Below are 15,772 nucleotides of genomic sequence, written 5' to 3'. Positions count from 1 at the left end.
ACCAAAGGTAATGGTTTTAAGCTGAAAGAGGGAAGATTCATACTAGATGTGAGGAAGAGGGTTTTTTGCAATGAAGGTGGTGAAACACATGAACAGGTTGCCCAGAGAGGTGGAAGATGCCCCATCCTTGGAAACATTCAAGGCCAGGTTGGATGGGGCTCTGAGCAACCTGGTCTAGTTGAAGATGGTCCTGCTTATGGCGGTGGGGTTGAACTAGATCACCTTTAAAGGTTTCTTCCAATACAAGCCATGCTATGATTCTCTAAATCTGAACTGAAAAAGAAGAGGCAAATGCTCATAAGATAAATACTCACTCACTTTGGGGGCTGCTACCACCTTCACTGTAACATCATGAACCAAATTATAATCCAGCATCCTTAAAAATATGATTCATCTAGTTCTGGTACAAGTCTTACAATGTAATGAGAATCTTCTCAAGAAAACCATGCCTGAAAAAGCCAATAGATCTGTCTGCTTTGAGATCAGCTGATAGGCTTACCTTAAACCTCTTTCTTACCTTCTCTGTCCCCTACTCCCAAAAGATTTGGAGAAGGGAACAGAGAACAGAGGTGCCTACTTTAGGAGAGCTCAGTTTGACATGTGACTGTTCTCAACCTGTCCCTGGGATTTGGCAAGAAAGTCTGATGATGGCAAATGGGATTCTACTCCTTGCTGTAGAGCCCACCTGAGACTCCTCCTAGTATTTACTAGCAATCTTGCTGAGATCTGAAATACCATAACTGTCACTAAGCTGGTAGCAGGAGGCAGCCACCATACCACTGACACAATGGTGGGAAACGCCTTGCACGGCAATTGTCCCAGAAACTGTACTCTGTCTTTAAGACAAGGAAGTAAAAGAAGTTTAGGAAGGTAGAATTTCAATATGTCCTCAACCTTAAATCCCACAGAAAGCTCTGAGATGTGAATGCTTGCTTCAATTTACACTCACACTAAGGCGCTATCTGTATAGGGAGTGATTTTAAGCATGAACTTATATAATTCTCTCCCTCACAGTTTGAATGTCTTTGCAGGTGAGACTTGGCATTGTAACCCCACAGGCTTGGCCTTATTTTTAGTTTTAGTACAGCCCTTGTCTTCCCCTGATGTTTCAGAATCAAAGCCCTACTATTTAACATTTCTCTCATATCTTTCTTTCCACAGTATGTGGCATTTGCCTCCTTGTTCTTCATTCTGGTCTCCATCACCACCTTCTGCCTCGAGACCCACGAGAGATTTAACCCCATTGTGAACAAGACAGAAACTGAATTCATCGGGAATGACACCCAGGTGCGGCACTACAGGGAAGCAGAGACTGAAGCCTTTCTCACCTACATCGAAGGTGTCTGTGTGGTCTGGTTTACGTTTGAGTTCTTGATGAGAGTCACTTTCTGCCCAAACAAGGTGGAATTTATCAAAAACTCTTTGAACATCATTGACTTTGTGGCCATACTGCCTTTCTATCTAGAGGTTGGACTCAGTGGCCTGTCTTCCAAAGCTGCTAAGGATGTCCTGGGCTTCCTCCGTGTAGTCCGTTTTGTGCGAATCCTGCGAATTTTCAAGCTGACCCGCCACTTCGTTGGGTTGCGGGTCTTGGGACACACCCTCCGTGCCAGCACAAATGAATTCTTGCTGCTCATCATATTTTTGGCATTGGGCGTCTTAATCTTTGCCACGATGATCTATTATGCCGAGAGAATAGGTGCTAAACCAAATGACCCTAGTGCCAGTGAACACACACACTTTAAAAATATCCCCATCGGCTTTTGGTGGGCTGTTGTCACCATGACGACCCTGGGCTACGGAGACATGTATCCTCAGACTTGGTCAGGCATGCTGGTGGGGGCCCTCTGTGCTCTCGCTGGTGTGCTGACCATTGCCATGCCTGTCCCTGTCATTGTGAACAATTTCGGAATGTATTACTCCTTAGCTATGGCTAAGCAGAAGCTACCAAAGAAAAAAAAGAAGCATATCCCGAGGCCACCCCAGCTGGGATCCCCCAATTATTGTAAATCTGTCGTAAACTCTCCACATCACAGTACTCAGAGCGACACTTGTCCACTGGCCCAAGAAGAAATTTTAGAAATTAACAGAGCAGGTAGGAAACCTCTTAGAGGAATGTCCATCTGACCGTTAACCTTCATCCCGTGTAGTGATTTAAGATTCAGCCAGACTGCTTTCTTAGAGCAATGGGTAGCACATTTATCCATTCTAGTCCCACCATCACACAATGAATAATATGTGTGAAGTCTAGGTTGCAGGGACAAATGGTACAGTGGAGGCTGATCAGCAAAACTAAGGATGAGAGCACGCTCTAGAAGCCCAAACTTTGGTCCTGGTTAAGGGCATACAAGTCTCAAGATATTTTGAAAAGCTGTTACATCTAGTGGAAGAATTTTGAGAGTTCTACAGCTATGTTGCTTGACTGTGTAATGCATCTCAGAGGCTTCTGAGAGCTGAATGCTTCATAGAGCAGAGTAGGAGCCAAGTACTCAGCAATTAAAGAGTTTTCTGACAAAACACGGCTGGAATTCAAAACAGCCAGATGCTTTCTCATTTGTTCCCATTTGGGATCTTTCAGCTGTTTTAAATGGCAGATATTGTACATCTCATTACAGAAACTAGGTGCCTAGTAAGTTGAAGGGACAACCATACCATCATGCATATTCATGAGACAATCCCGTCTCTTTCTGATGATTAACTGCAAAGTAGAACAACAGCTCAAATTCTTGACACTAAGGCAAAATGACTCACTCTGAGACAAGACTAGATGTAAGGATGTTTTTTCCATGGCATGCAAATCAATCTATTCTATAATATTCCACTAGAATTTAGCATTTAGAACTATGAAGAGTTTTGAACCACATTTGTTAAAACACGCTCCTTTTGCAAGTATGGGTTGATGAGTTACAGCTCTTTCAACCTTCTAGCAGCAAGAGACAACTGGAAAAGGTCTGACTGGTCATTGCTGGCTGGTTTGGCCTAAACAGTGATCGTCTCATGATAAGATATTCTTATTTTTAATTATACAGATTCATGTTAGCAATAGGTGAAACCAGAGCAAAATTAACCATACTAATTCTACTGGGAGGGGGGAGGGAAATGGAAAAAATACTAGTCACCATGGAATATATTATAATATCCCATGGCTAGTGGTTAATTATGGGAATATCTCAGTTTTATGAGACTCCTCCTATAGCACACAAAATTATGGGGCTCCAATTTGATTCTTTAAACCCCATAATCTACCTCTACCCATGGAATATCACTATTTATTCTATGGAGTAATTTGAAAGTAGATAACCATGTTGAAAACAAAGCTAACTTCATTTTTGGAAGATGTTCCAGCCACGTAGACATTCTTCAGCCTATTCAGAGTATCCCCTGTGTTGTATTAGATGGGTCAGATCGCCAGCCAAGTGATCTTAACTGACATGTAGTTCAAAAGAGGTATTTTGAAAGAGTTAGCATATACCTATGATGGTCTTGTGTTATCATTTTTTTTGCTTTGAAGAAAATTTTAATTTGTTACTCATTGTGAGTGAGGTATTCTCTTGTCATCTCATAGCCATGCATGTTGATGTCATTGTGAGAAGCACAAAGAAAGTGAGACTTTCCTTTGTGTGTAACCACCAATGCCAATGCTGATTTTGGAGGGGAAGAGCTGGTGGGAATCTTTCTCTTCTCTTCTCTTTTCTTTTGGTATTCCTTTTCTCTTTTGTGCAACTATGTAAAATCCATTCAGATGGTAAATAGCTTTCATTTTGTTTTTGTTAAAGGCTATTCCATTGCAACAGGCCAATCACAATTCACGTGACTGATAGACTGTACCAATTGCATCGTTGGTGTGTAAGTGATGGTTTTATCATCCATTTGCCTCAGGTTGCAAACGCTTATCACAAAACACGTTCAAGCAGCAAACTTCCACATAAGTCGATGTCTTTGTGGCATCACGTATGAAGAGGGAAAGAGGACACAACACTATAGCATGTCTCCTACTGTGAGCAATATGCCAGCTACCCAATTGTAGTGTGCAAGAGATGCCAGACTCCGGAGTATTTTAGCAGTCAGCTACAGAGTGACTCTGCTCAGAAATCCCTTACTTTATAAAGTTCTTTCCATTACCCATCCTGGTCCTCTCTGGGAACTAGAGGACTAAGAACTCTATGAGTTCACTGCAACTCCACACTGGTATCCTGAGAATTCTGTAATTCTGGTTTAATGTGGAACTGTTTTGCCACCATTAGTGCTCTAAAATCAGCTGTTACCACAATATCCATGAAGTATTGATAGTAACAGCAACTTGTCTATTTCTGCAATAATTAAGAGAGACTATTTTTATATACATATACAAGTATATATATTTTAAGAAGTAATGAAGCACACTTATACTTCGGCTAACAAAATAGTTACACTGTAGCTGGAGTTGTTTCTGGTAATTATTATGCACCACTAGCAGCAAAAAATACTGCCTGCATCTTTCAGCTTCCTAATAGGAAAAGATCAGGAGAGAAGTGAAGTAAGTAAGATCAGAACCAATCTGTTAAAACAAGATCTGCATTGCCTTGGATGTTGAGTTTCATTTCTGTGATACGAAGCATTCATAGACACTGACTTGTTCCTGAAACCATCACCTGCACATTATATGAAAACAGAGACTTGCAAGCAGTGAATGTTTCCCATACTGTAAAATATCTGGATTGGTTAATAGCACCTAACTGTAAGCAACCAGTTAATTTGCACTGAAAACACAGAACAGGTGCCTAACATTTCTAAAATAATGCCTGTGTTGTCCAAGATATTTCTTGTAATTTTTAACTGTAAAGCCTCAGTATGACAGTGTCTAGGTCACATAAGATCATATGATTAGTATCTACTTAAAAAAAAAGTCATGTAAGATCATGTGATTAGTATCTACTTAAAAAAAAAAGCCTGCTTAGCTGCACAGGTGTAAGGCACATCCCATGAAGTTATTAATTCCATATATTATTTTTGGTGGAGTGATAAAACACTCACAAAAGAGGGACAAGTACAAAGTAGTTCCACATAAGACTATCCTTCAGTAGCCCTCTAATGCACCGAGTCAGCAGTTCACATCTGTTCTCAGTCCATGCATGCAGGGCCAAGGGGCCTCAGCAGCGAGCTCTGCACAACCACAGCAGTGCCTCCTCCTAGGCTAAGGAGCACTTTCCTGGCACAGACACACAAACAGCAAAATTGTGCCTACAGGCTGCACAGCTGCTGCCAACAATGCTGCCATTTGCAGGCAAAGCAAAGATGCTTTGAATTTAAATTCTGGTAGGTTTGAATTAATTATTTTTATTGTTCCCAACACTCTCAGTAGCTCAGTCCTGGGCTAATCTACAGCTGGCAGGAGAGTGTCTTTAATTAACAGCACTTGATTTTAATTTGACATAAAGGATCTCAGAATTTCTTTCTACCATACCTCCCCTTCCTGCAGCAATCCTTCCTGCTTTGCATCCCATCTGATCCCACCAATGGGTGGCTGAGAAAGCTGCAGAAGGGAGGAAAGGTGCAGAGCTCCTGCTGCAGGCCTTCATAAGCAGCACTAAGAAAGTAGAGATTTCCTCTATACAAAACATTGTCATCAAGGCAGTTTCTATGCCCATAATTCTTAAGATACTGCTTATATGGTGCCTGGAAAAACTAAGTCTGTTACAAAGGAGCAGATTTCTCCCAACCAACCTGACTAAAACTTCTTGTCCTGGGGATACCTCAGACTACAGAGGACGTGTCCCCTCCCTTAACACAGACACACCAAGTTCTAGCATCTCCATGTCAAACTATTCATTTTGTCATGTTGCAGTGTTGTTTACGGGCCCTGTTCAAGATCAGGGCTTCATTTTGGCAGCACTTTATACTTGTCAATTACTACACTGCAATCAAATACCCAACAGGCCAAGTAGACAGCAAAGAGAAAATGGAAGTATTCTCCAGTATTGTCATTTTACACTGGGCTTAATATACCTGACCAAAATTACTTGAAAGGTCTGTGGCAAGGCCACTTGTTGAATATAACCAAAAAAGCATCAGTCTGCTATGCTGGGTATATTTTATCTAAATGCTTCTGAGTTTTCTAAACTGTCAGTATCATAATAGAAGAAAAACAAATCCAAACAAACAAACAAAACCAAACCAATAAACAAAAAACCCCACCCAACCTCCCCAAAAACCCAGCAAAATTTGCTTCAAATAGAAGCAAGACAGAAAAATATAGTTTCAAATTCTCAAACTTGGCTGATTTCTGGCCCAAACTCCACACTGTCCTACAGGAATAAGTAATTTAATTCAGTACATAGTGAAATATATTAAGGTGCAATGCTGTAAGACAACCTCAAAACATGCAAAACAAATATTGAAAGTACTCAGTTTTGTTTTAAAAGTGTTGCTCAGCTCCTCAGTCACTCTACTGTGAGTTGTGTGCTTATGTACTTACCTGCAGGATAGGTTAACTGCAGGTTACATTTTAAAGTCATTGGATGAAGCAGTGAATGTCATTTTCCAACACTGTAAAAGAAATTTAGAATATGAATGGAATTTATAACTTCATTTGATGCCTACAGTACTGTCTGGTGCCACAGAGCAATGGTTTTAAGAATACATCCATATACGCAAGCACAGGTGATTGGTTATTTGGGGTTTGTTCAGAGATCTATCCCAACCTTTTATTCTTTGCATGTATATATATTTACAACACCAGCACACATTGTTTATATAGACTTTAATATGGTCAAAATAACATTTTCTCACCTCCCTGATCCCCTCTGCATGCAGCTTCACTTGAGCTATGCTCCAAGGATTTTGTATCTGCATACAAATAGATTGTGCAGCCTCTTTCACAGTCCATTATTCATTGCATAACTGCAAAATATGAGAAAAAATTACCAGGATTCAGGCACCTAAGAGGAGAGGGAAAATGTCTGTCATTACTAATACAGACTTTAGCTTCAGAAAAACAATCTGTGGTTGTTTTACTTTGTCTGCCCCAAGCCCAATTTTCAATAACCCACTCCTAGACTATCCCTATGTCTGAATAGTAAAAGTAATCCAAGTCTATCACTGACAGAGGTAAAATACATAGTTGCAGTGACTCCAGTGTACTCCATGGGCAGATGAACTGGAACAAGCTGGAATGTTAGGAACCTATTATTTCAATGCAATTTCCTGAGAGAGAGCTGATCTCCTTTTAAAGAAATAGTGTGGAATTACCCATTCCAGCTTATCACTCATGGTTTCTGAAGGAGCTGCTCTTTTCTCAGGGCTTCATTTTTTCATCCCTTCTGTCACTATAACCTAAATAACCTGTATTTCTTGTGCAACACACCGGTTCTAACGTCAGAAGTATGCTTGAACACTGTAATTCTAGTGCCAGTGCTCAGTGGGAGCTGGGAACTCTTGGCAGTTCTTATCAGAGGCCCATTATGCTGCCTAACATTTCCCTGTCATTTACGAACCTCAGTGGCTTTTATAGATAGCAAAGAATTGTTAAAGCCTTAGGTATGTAGTCACTGTGGTGGTCCTCCAAGCCACAGGGAAGCAAATCCTCTGATCAAATGTCTTTGAACATGATAAAAAACCTCATCTAATTTTAGTGTCATGAAACCTTTGACCCTCTTGTAAGATGAACAGTAGACAGCAAGGTAACTGCTAAGAGTTTAGGTCTGTTTCAGCTCAAAAACCTCTGATGTTTAAATGTGTTGGACATAAAAAATACAAAAAAGGCAGTGGAAAAGGTAATAGGGAGATGTTTTTTCTTTCCTCACTATACTTAGCCTTCCTAACCTTTAAAAATCCAAAACGTCTCAGTCCAAAATAGTGAACAAGGCAATGATCACATCTTGATATCACTGATGATGGAGTCCTTGGGATCTAACGGAGAAATTGTTAATAGCTCAAAATAAAAGGAATAACTCTCAGTTCCTTTCATCTAACTTAAGTTACATTTGCCTGAGGTCCTCCTTATATTGGAAGAAGAATCAGGCAGGCTCGGAGCTGCCTGATTCACTAATTCACTCATTTATGATCTGAATTGTCCTATGGGGGTATCTTTCTCCACAGGAGATCGCAGGTGACTGCAGCTCTAACTCAACATCCTCAGTTAAGTGCCTACAGTGATGTGGAAGCACTTGGATCTACTTCTTGCCCCCTGCACCATGTGGCACTTCTGCAATCTCATAGCTGTGGGTCACATGCAAAGCAGACTTTACAACTAACGTAACACTTTGTTGTGCAATTATTCATCTGTCATTTCCTGTAGAGATACAACTGGTGGGTGTCATTTGTACTACGGTGCTTGTTTTCCTTAGGGTTTGAGTAAAAAATAACATCCTCTATACCAAGTACTTTGAAAGCAAAAAGGAGGAGTTATGAATTCAAGGACAGTGATTTGTGTTTCCTGCTTTTCTCTAGCACTGAGACATAAAAAAAAAAAGAAATTAGAAAAACTCCCCACACAGACCCTGTGGGCCAGAGCCAGGGCTGAGTGTGTGTAGGGACAGGACTGCACTAAGCTTATAAACAATTGCTGAACTAAATAATAAAATTTAGGACTTTTCATGCCTTAATAACTTAATGAGCATGAGGCACTTTTAGTCATGGGAAAACATAGATACAAGCACTTCAGCCAAATAAGGCCAACCTATGCCAATTCTTCAGCATAAAGCAGATGTAAATATGGTAAATCCTTTTTCTCAAGCATATGCCTGCCACTGCAGCTCCCATGCCATCCAGTGTAGAATGAATTCCTGGAACACAAAAGAGGTACTCTTGGCATCTATTCCTTCTATACGATTGGTATTTGCAGGACAGATACAAGAAAAGGCACCTATGTGCAACAAGTACATCACTTCTGCAGTAAAATTAAACAGATTAACTGCTTACCTGTTACTACTTGCCAGGGGCAAAAAGGTGTAGGGTGTAGGGTATGAGGTCCCAGTTCTGTGCCCGGTCCACTTAGTTATATCCCTCTTAGACTGTACTTGCTGGAAATTTTCTTCAAGCCATTTGGCTACTTGCTTATCTGTTTATAAGCACAAAGCCAAAATAACAAGCCATGTGCCATTCCTGCTGTCATTGTTCTTTGTGCTCATCCATATTCCATGTCTCAGACACCTTCCATACTGTACAGATCATCATACCTTATTCCTCAGAGCAGTAATATAAAATTTTTACATGACTCACCTGACTGCATTTTTCTGCAACCTGTACCTGACTCAGTGACCCTCTGCACTCTACAACATGGTAGCGAGACTCCCAGAAGTTCAAGATAGGTATAAGTGAAACCCCAGAAGGGCCAGGATAAAACTAGGAATGATCTTCCAGAGCTCTTTGCAATGCATCGTTTCCAGGAGCAACAGTTTTCAGCGCCGCATTAAGCACATATCCTATAATGCCTGTAACAGCAAGATACACTGGATCTACTTTACTAGAGCTCCTATATTTCTCTAGTAGTACCAATAGATAGGCAGCCAACATATTGTCACCTCACTTCAAGAAGTAGTACCTCTTAAAGGGGATAATCTCTGGGAGTGATGTTACTATGTTGGCCAAGTTAGTACTGGGAGAGACGGTCACCACCGTCACTGGAGTGCCTTTCCTGGGGGACACGACTTCCTGGAGGGACCCAGGTCAACACGGTGGTGAGTAACTATTGAAGAGGTAGGTTGGGATGGAAGGATTCTTTGTTCTTCATGTAGCATACTAAATTCTGCTCTCATGCCAATGTAAAGTCCATCCATGTGATAACTACCCAGAAGAGCTTCATAGTAACTTTCAAAATATGCAGTAATTTATAAAAATCAGGAAACTAATAAAGATACCTAGATAAAGGTATTAATTTTAATGGCCTTAGAATATTGGGGTAACTAAAACTGAGTTGTTATATAGGAATCTTAATTCTTTTACATGTTCTTCACATTTTCTCTCTTTTTTCTCTTTCTCTCTTTCACTCTGTTTGTTAACATTTACTTGTTATTACTGTACGTTGCTTGCGACTTGTGTATGTTACAGACTGTCACATTTTATTCTGTGAAGTTTTTCTCCAATTCCCATCAACCTGATCTCCATGTTGGGCATCCGAGGAGATTACAATACAGTTCTTTAATGCAAACGAACAAGGAATGTCACAGACTATAGGTAACTTCACTGAGGTTGTGACACAAAACCTGATACGAGGTATTAATGCAAAGAGTAAGTACTTGGTATGAAAATAGAGTTACTTAGTTAAATTACTTTCTTTTTTTCAGATAGTCTGCATGAGAAAAATTGATTTTCATTACTCTCCAGTAGAAAAAAACTCTCAAACCTACCAATTCAGGATTTTTGTCACTGCCATTTTGAAAACCAGTGGTGCCCATGCCAATACATCATTGCTCATTTTCAAAGACTTAAACCCACATATTCTATGCTGTTCTTCTCTATGCTGTACTTCCTTTCCTACAATCCAAGTCATAATTTCATCATTTCATCATCCTTTGTCTGTGGTTTAATATATCTTCTCCATATTTCTTTTTCTAATTTAATATAGTTATATCCCTTTCACTCTCAGGACATGATTTAACAGCAACAAAAATGAACCCCTACCCATGGGATTCACATTTCTTAATCCTGCATGAGGCTCTGGAGCCTATAAAAATTGATTTCTGTAGCCAAAGATGGTCTGGCACAGAAATATAATTTTTGCTTTGCTGACTGATGTCCTGAGCAAAGCATTTGGTTTACAACCTCTCCCATTTGCTCCCAAATCTATGTTAAAATAACAATAAAAAATAGCTGATAGATATTGATCATTTTCTAGAGAGACATCGTGGAGTTTATTGCTTATTCTTAATTGTCAGAAAAGTCTGTATTAACTCAGAAATCACTATAGCCATGTACCAATTCAAGAAAAGCATATTTTTCTCAGTGTGAAGTTCCTTTACTAGCTGATTCGCTGCTATGCTCTGACCCTTTCTTAGTCAGTGAAGAAGCACAGCAGAGTTTAGGTGGAGTCTAACACAAAAAAATAGAGTGACTTAAATTAATGCAATTGATGAGTAGCCAATATTAATGGACAGCAAACACTGTCAAGGAAGATGACAGAAGTGAAATTTGAATTAAAGAGACTCAAGAGGACTGGAAATTTAACAGTAAATATTCCCTTTCCAAGGAACATCTTGGTGAGAAATCATTGAATCATAGAGTCATTTAGGTTGGAAAAGACCTTTAAGATCCCCCAGTCTAATCATTAACCTAGCACAGTCAAGTCCACCATTAAACCATGGCTCTAAGTGCCACATCTACATGACTTTTAAATATCCCAGGGATGGAGATTCAACTACTTCCCTGGGCAGCCTGTTCAATATTAGACAACCCTTTCACTGAAGAAGTGTTTCCCAGTATCTAATCTAAACCTCTGCTGTCACAAATTGTGGCCATTTCCTTGAGTTCTGTCACTTGTTACCTGTCTACAACCTCGTACCAAGTGCTTTTAGAGAGCAACAAGGTCACCCCTGAGCCTCCTTTTCTCCAGACTAAACATCCCCAGTTCCCTCAGCCGCTCCTCATCAGACTTGTGCTCCAGACTCTTTCCCAGCTCTGTTGCCCTTCTCTGGACTTGCTCCAGCATCTCAGTATCTTTCTTGTTATGAGGTGCCCAGAACTGGATACAGGACTCAAGGTGTGGCCTCGCTAGTGCTGAGTACAGTGGGATGATCACTGCCCTGGTCCTGCTGGCCACACTCTTCCTGATACAGGCCAGGATGTCATTGGTCTTGGCCACCTGGGCTCACTGCTGGCTCATGTTCAGTCAGCTGTCAAACAGCATGCGCAAGTCCTTTTCTGCTAGGCAGCTTTCCATCCACTCTTCCCTCAGCCTGTAGTACTGCCTGGGGTTGTTGTGACCCAACAGCAGGACCCAGCAGACCTTGTTGAACCTCATCCAACTGGCCTTGGCCCATCAATCTGGCCTGTTCAGATCCCTCTGTAGAGCCTTCCTACCCTCCAGCAGATCAGCACTCCAAATTGATATTGCCTGCAAACTGACTGAGGATGCCCTTGATCCCTCATCTGATCATTGATAAAGATACTGAACAGGATTGACCCCAATACTGAACCCTGAAGAAACACCACTGGTGACCAGCCACCAACTGGATTTAACTCCATTAACCACCACTCTCTGGGCCCAGCCATTCAGCCTGATTTTTACCAAGAAAAGAATGCATCTGTCCAAGTCATAAGCAGTCAATTTCTCTAGGAGAACACTGTGGAAAACCTCTCCCCTATCCACTTAGTCATCTTGTCACAGAAGGAGATGAGGTTGGTCAAGCAGGATCTGCCCTCCCTAAACCCGTGCTGGCTGGGCCTGATCCCCTGGTTGTCCTGCATGTGCCATATAATAGCACCCAAGATGATCTGCTCCATGACCTTCCCGGGCACTGAGGTCAGGCTGACAGGGTTGTAGTTCCCCAGATCTTTCTTCCAGCTAGTCTTGTAGCTGAACATCACATTTGCCAACCTCCAGTGAGCCAGGACTGATGATAAATGATGGAAAGTGGCTCAGTGAGTACTTCCACAAGCTTCCTCAGTACCCTTGACTGGGTCCCACCCAGCTCCATAGACCTGTGTGTGTCTAAGTGGCATAGCAGGTCACTGACCATTTGCCCTTGGATTATGGGGCTTCATTCTGCTCCCTGTCTTCCAGCTCAGCAGACTGGTACCCAGAGAATAACTGGTCTTACTGTTAAAGACTGTGGCAAAGAAGGCATTATGTAGCTCAGCCTTTTTCTCATCTTTTTTCACTATATTTGTCCCCACAGCCAATAAAGTATAGAGAGTTTCCTTAGCTCTCCTTTGTTGCTAATGTATTTATGGAAACCTTTTTTACTGTCTTTTATGGCACTGGCCAGATTAAGTTCTAGTTGGCCTTAGGCTCTTCTATTTTATTCCCTGCATAATCTCATGACATCTCTGTTCTCCTGAGTTGCCTGCCCCTTCTTGCAATGGTAATAAACTCCCTTTTTTTTTCCCAAGTTCCAGCCAAAGCTCTCTGTTCAGCCAGGCTGGGCTTCTTTCACTGGCTCGTCTTTTGGCACATGGGGACAGCCTACTCCTGCATCTTTAGGACTTCCTTCTTGACTTCTTTGCCCTTCAAGTCTACCTCCTAAGGGACTCTGTCAACCAGTCTCCCAAACAGGCCAAAGTCTGGCCCCATAAGTCCAAGGCAGCACCAAGGCAGCACCAAGTTCTGCTGACACCCCTCCTTGGTCTCTGAGAACCAAAAAGTATATAATTTAACGATGACTATGCCCAAGATGGCCTCCTGCCATCACATCACCCACAAGCTGTTCTCTGTTCATAAACAACAGATCCAGTGGGGTATCTTCCCCAGCTTGCTGACTAGGAAGGTGAAACCTAGGGATAAAGTCAATGGGTATTTTCAGATGACAAGCTGCACTTAACTCCTCCACAAATCAAAGTAAATATCTTTGAATACTTGGATTCATACTCTTTACTTCATCATAATCACTTGCTTAGCACAAGAAGTATCAGGCAAAAGTGATGCTTCAAAATTAGGATGGAAAAAGGAATGTAAAATCTTTGCACATTTTTTGAATAAAAGCAGATGAAAAATCTGTGGTCCAGCAGCTTCACTGCCACTCTTCTTCCCACTTCCAGCTAATAGGCTTGTAGCTAAGAGGAGCTAGAGCACAGCAGTTCTCCATGCTCACTTTAGCTGTGACACCTCTGTTCCTGTACCTTTCTGACAGTAGCCCTAGAGCCAGGGCTTCATACAAAGAAGAGTTTCCCATTGCCAGCATAATATGTCACAGCTAATGTTTGCCACAGTACCAGTTCTTTTACTGAAAAACAGAAGAGCAATTAACTCAGTGGACAACACACCAATTCTTTCTTCAGGGTTCCAGTTGGATTAAAGGTCTCTGCTGTTAGGGGCCTCATGGAAATCCTTCTTCATAGGACACTTCAGGAAGCTACTGTGTATGTTAGGGTTAGCAACAGGTTTAAAATGAGCAAATAAAAATGACACTCAAGTTCTCATTGAGAACGAAAGAACACTCTCAATTGACCAGGAGTGGGACGAGGCATAGACAGTAATCCTAAATTTGGGGTCTTATATATAGGACTATAAGAGGATGGTTGAGATCCAGAAAAGCTGTAGATTAATTTTCAGTTATACATGGAGTGGTGGTGTGGAATGTAACTTTACTCAGACAAGGTTTCCCCAGTAACAAGATCTTCATCTTTCAAGCAACTTCCTTTCTCAGTTCTGGCCCTGCTTTGCACTCAACTGCTCCTGCCTCCTTCCTGCCTGTCAACCCCTTCTCTTGTAACAGGGCTGTAGAGTCTTGAAGTCACCCAAACCTTTGCAGAATGGCAAATGGCTGCTCAGGCAAGTTGTAGGTACTCAAGCTGTGTCCTTGTCTCTCTCTGCCCTTCTGGAGGAGATTGTCAGTGACCTCATGTGACCAAAAAAACAGCACTATGTCTCTTAATTGCTGTTTCTGATCTAGGACTGAGAAGGCCCCATCTTCTTTAGCACAATGTGAAAGATCTGTCCATGTAGTCAGATATTTACTCAGGGGTAACTAACTATACATAGGTACATGCTATGAATTGTGTTTCTCTCAGCTCTGTTTTAGTCAAAGTGGTTATAACCTAAAGAAGTTTCTATGAGGACTGGAAAAGGCACTGGATTTCCAATGGCGTAAACACAGAAAATGGTCCACCCTGAGACTGCCTTTCGGCTCATTCAGTTTGTGGGTTAAGTGACCACTGCACAGGTCTGTAGACACATGGAGCTAACGAGGTGGAGAGATTAAGGGGGCACAGTTACATCAAGAAAAAGTGGTGTGGATGAATTGTGGTCATTCCTGGCCAACACGTAATTTCTGAAGATATCTAAAATAAGAAGGGACACCAGGAACTTGTTTCTTGGCAGCTATTGGAGAGCAGCGGTGTTATGGGAAGAGGACTGGGGTGACTTCTCCAATGCAGGAACCATTTCAGTACCAGTGCCGCATTTCCAAGCATAGATTGAGGTCAATAAATGTATCATTGATAGTCTGAACATAAGATGCATTTCCAATAACTGGAGATTCAGTGTCAGACTCTGGCTTATAATCAAAACCAGCACCACTGGTAAAGCCACTATGACAGTTTGCAACCATTGGCTGTGGCAAAAGAGATGAGCCATGCAGGAGCAGTACATGGGCAGTCTCTACTGTGCTTCTCCACAATTAGCAGAGTATACTAATGCAAAATCCAGCAGTTCCCCTGTTTGCTTGGAAACACCCAAAACATTTGGGTGTGGAGATGGATGAGATAGGAAAAAAACAAGCAGAAATCACATAAACAAACTACTTACCTGGGAAATATGCTGAATACTTTTCTTTAGCCTCTCAGACAAATCTTCACAGGAGAATGTTTAAAGTTGGTGCCGTTACATAGCAGTAGGCAAGTCATTTCACTGTATGCTAGTTTTACCTATCTGTAAAACAGAGATGATAGTATTGACTTTTCTTCATGGAACAGAAGCTAAACAACAAAAAATGCTGTACAAGCCTAATTCAGATTCAGCTAGCAGGGATGGAAAGGCTCATGTGAATTTGATAGGCCAGAATCAAGCCTTAGAATTTTCATGTACCTAGAAATAGTTGTTATTAGTATAACCAGACTGGTAGTCACCAGACAGCAACTGTTGCAGAAGTTTTGTTTCATCTGGAGTACTCTCAAACACAAGATCAGTCTTGGAAAAAGC

General features: G+C 41.4%; 1 protein-coding gene across 7 annotated transcripts in view; it reads left to right on the top strand.

Annotated features, from left to right (window-relative positions):
* KCNC1 (potassium voltage-gated channel subfamily C member 1) overlaps positions 1-15,772 on the top strand; it is a 124,702-nt gene that overhangs the window by 85,530 nt on the left and 23,400 nt on the right. For all 7 annotated transcript variants that reach the window (XM_071558866.1, XM_071558863.1, XM_071558869.1 and 4 more), the window contains exon 2: positions 1,162-2,095. In XM_071558866.1, coding sequence (XP_071414967.1) covers positions 1,162-2,095 — 934 coding nt within the window. The remainder of the gene's footprint in view (positions 1-1,161; positions 2,096-15,772) is intronic.

The sequence above is a fragment of the Pithys albifrons genome, chromosome 6 (genome assembly GCF_047495875.1).
Source record: "Pithys albifrons albifrons isolate INPA30051 chromosome 6, PitAlb_v1, whole genome shotgun sequence".
In the NCBI taxonomy this organism is placed as follows: domain Eukaryota; kingdom Metazoa; phylum Chordata; class Aves; order Passeriformes; family Thamnophilidae; genus Pithys; species Pithys albifrons.
The sequence above is the reverse complement of the archived record's forward strand: the minus strand, read 5'-3'. Positions and strand labels throughout refer to the sequence as shown.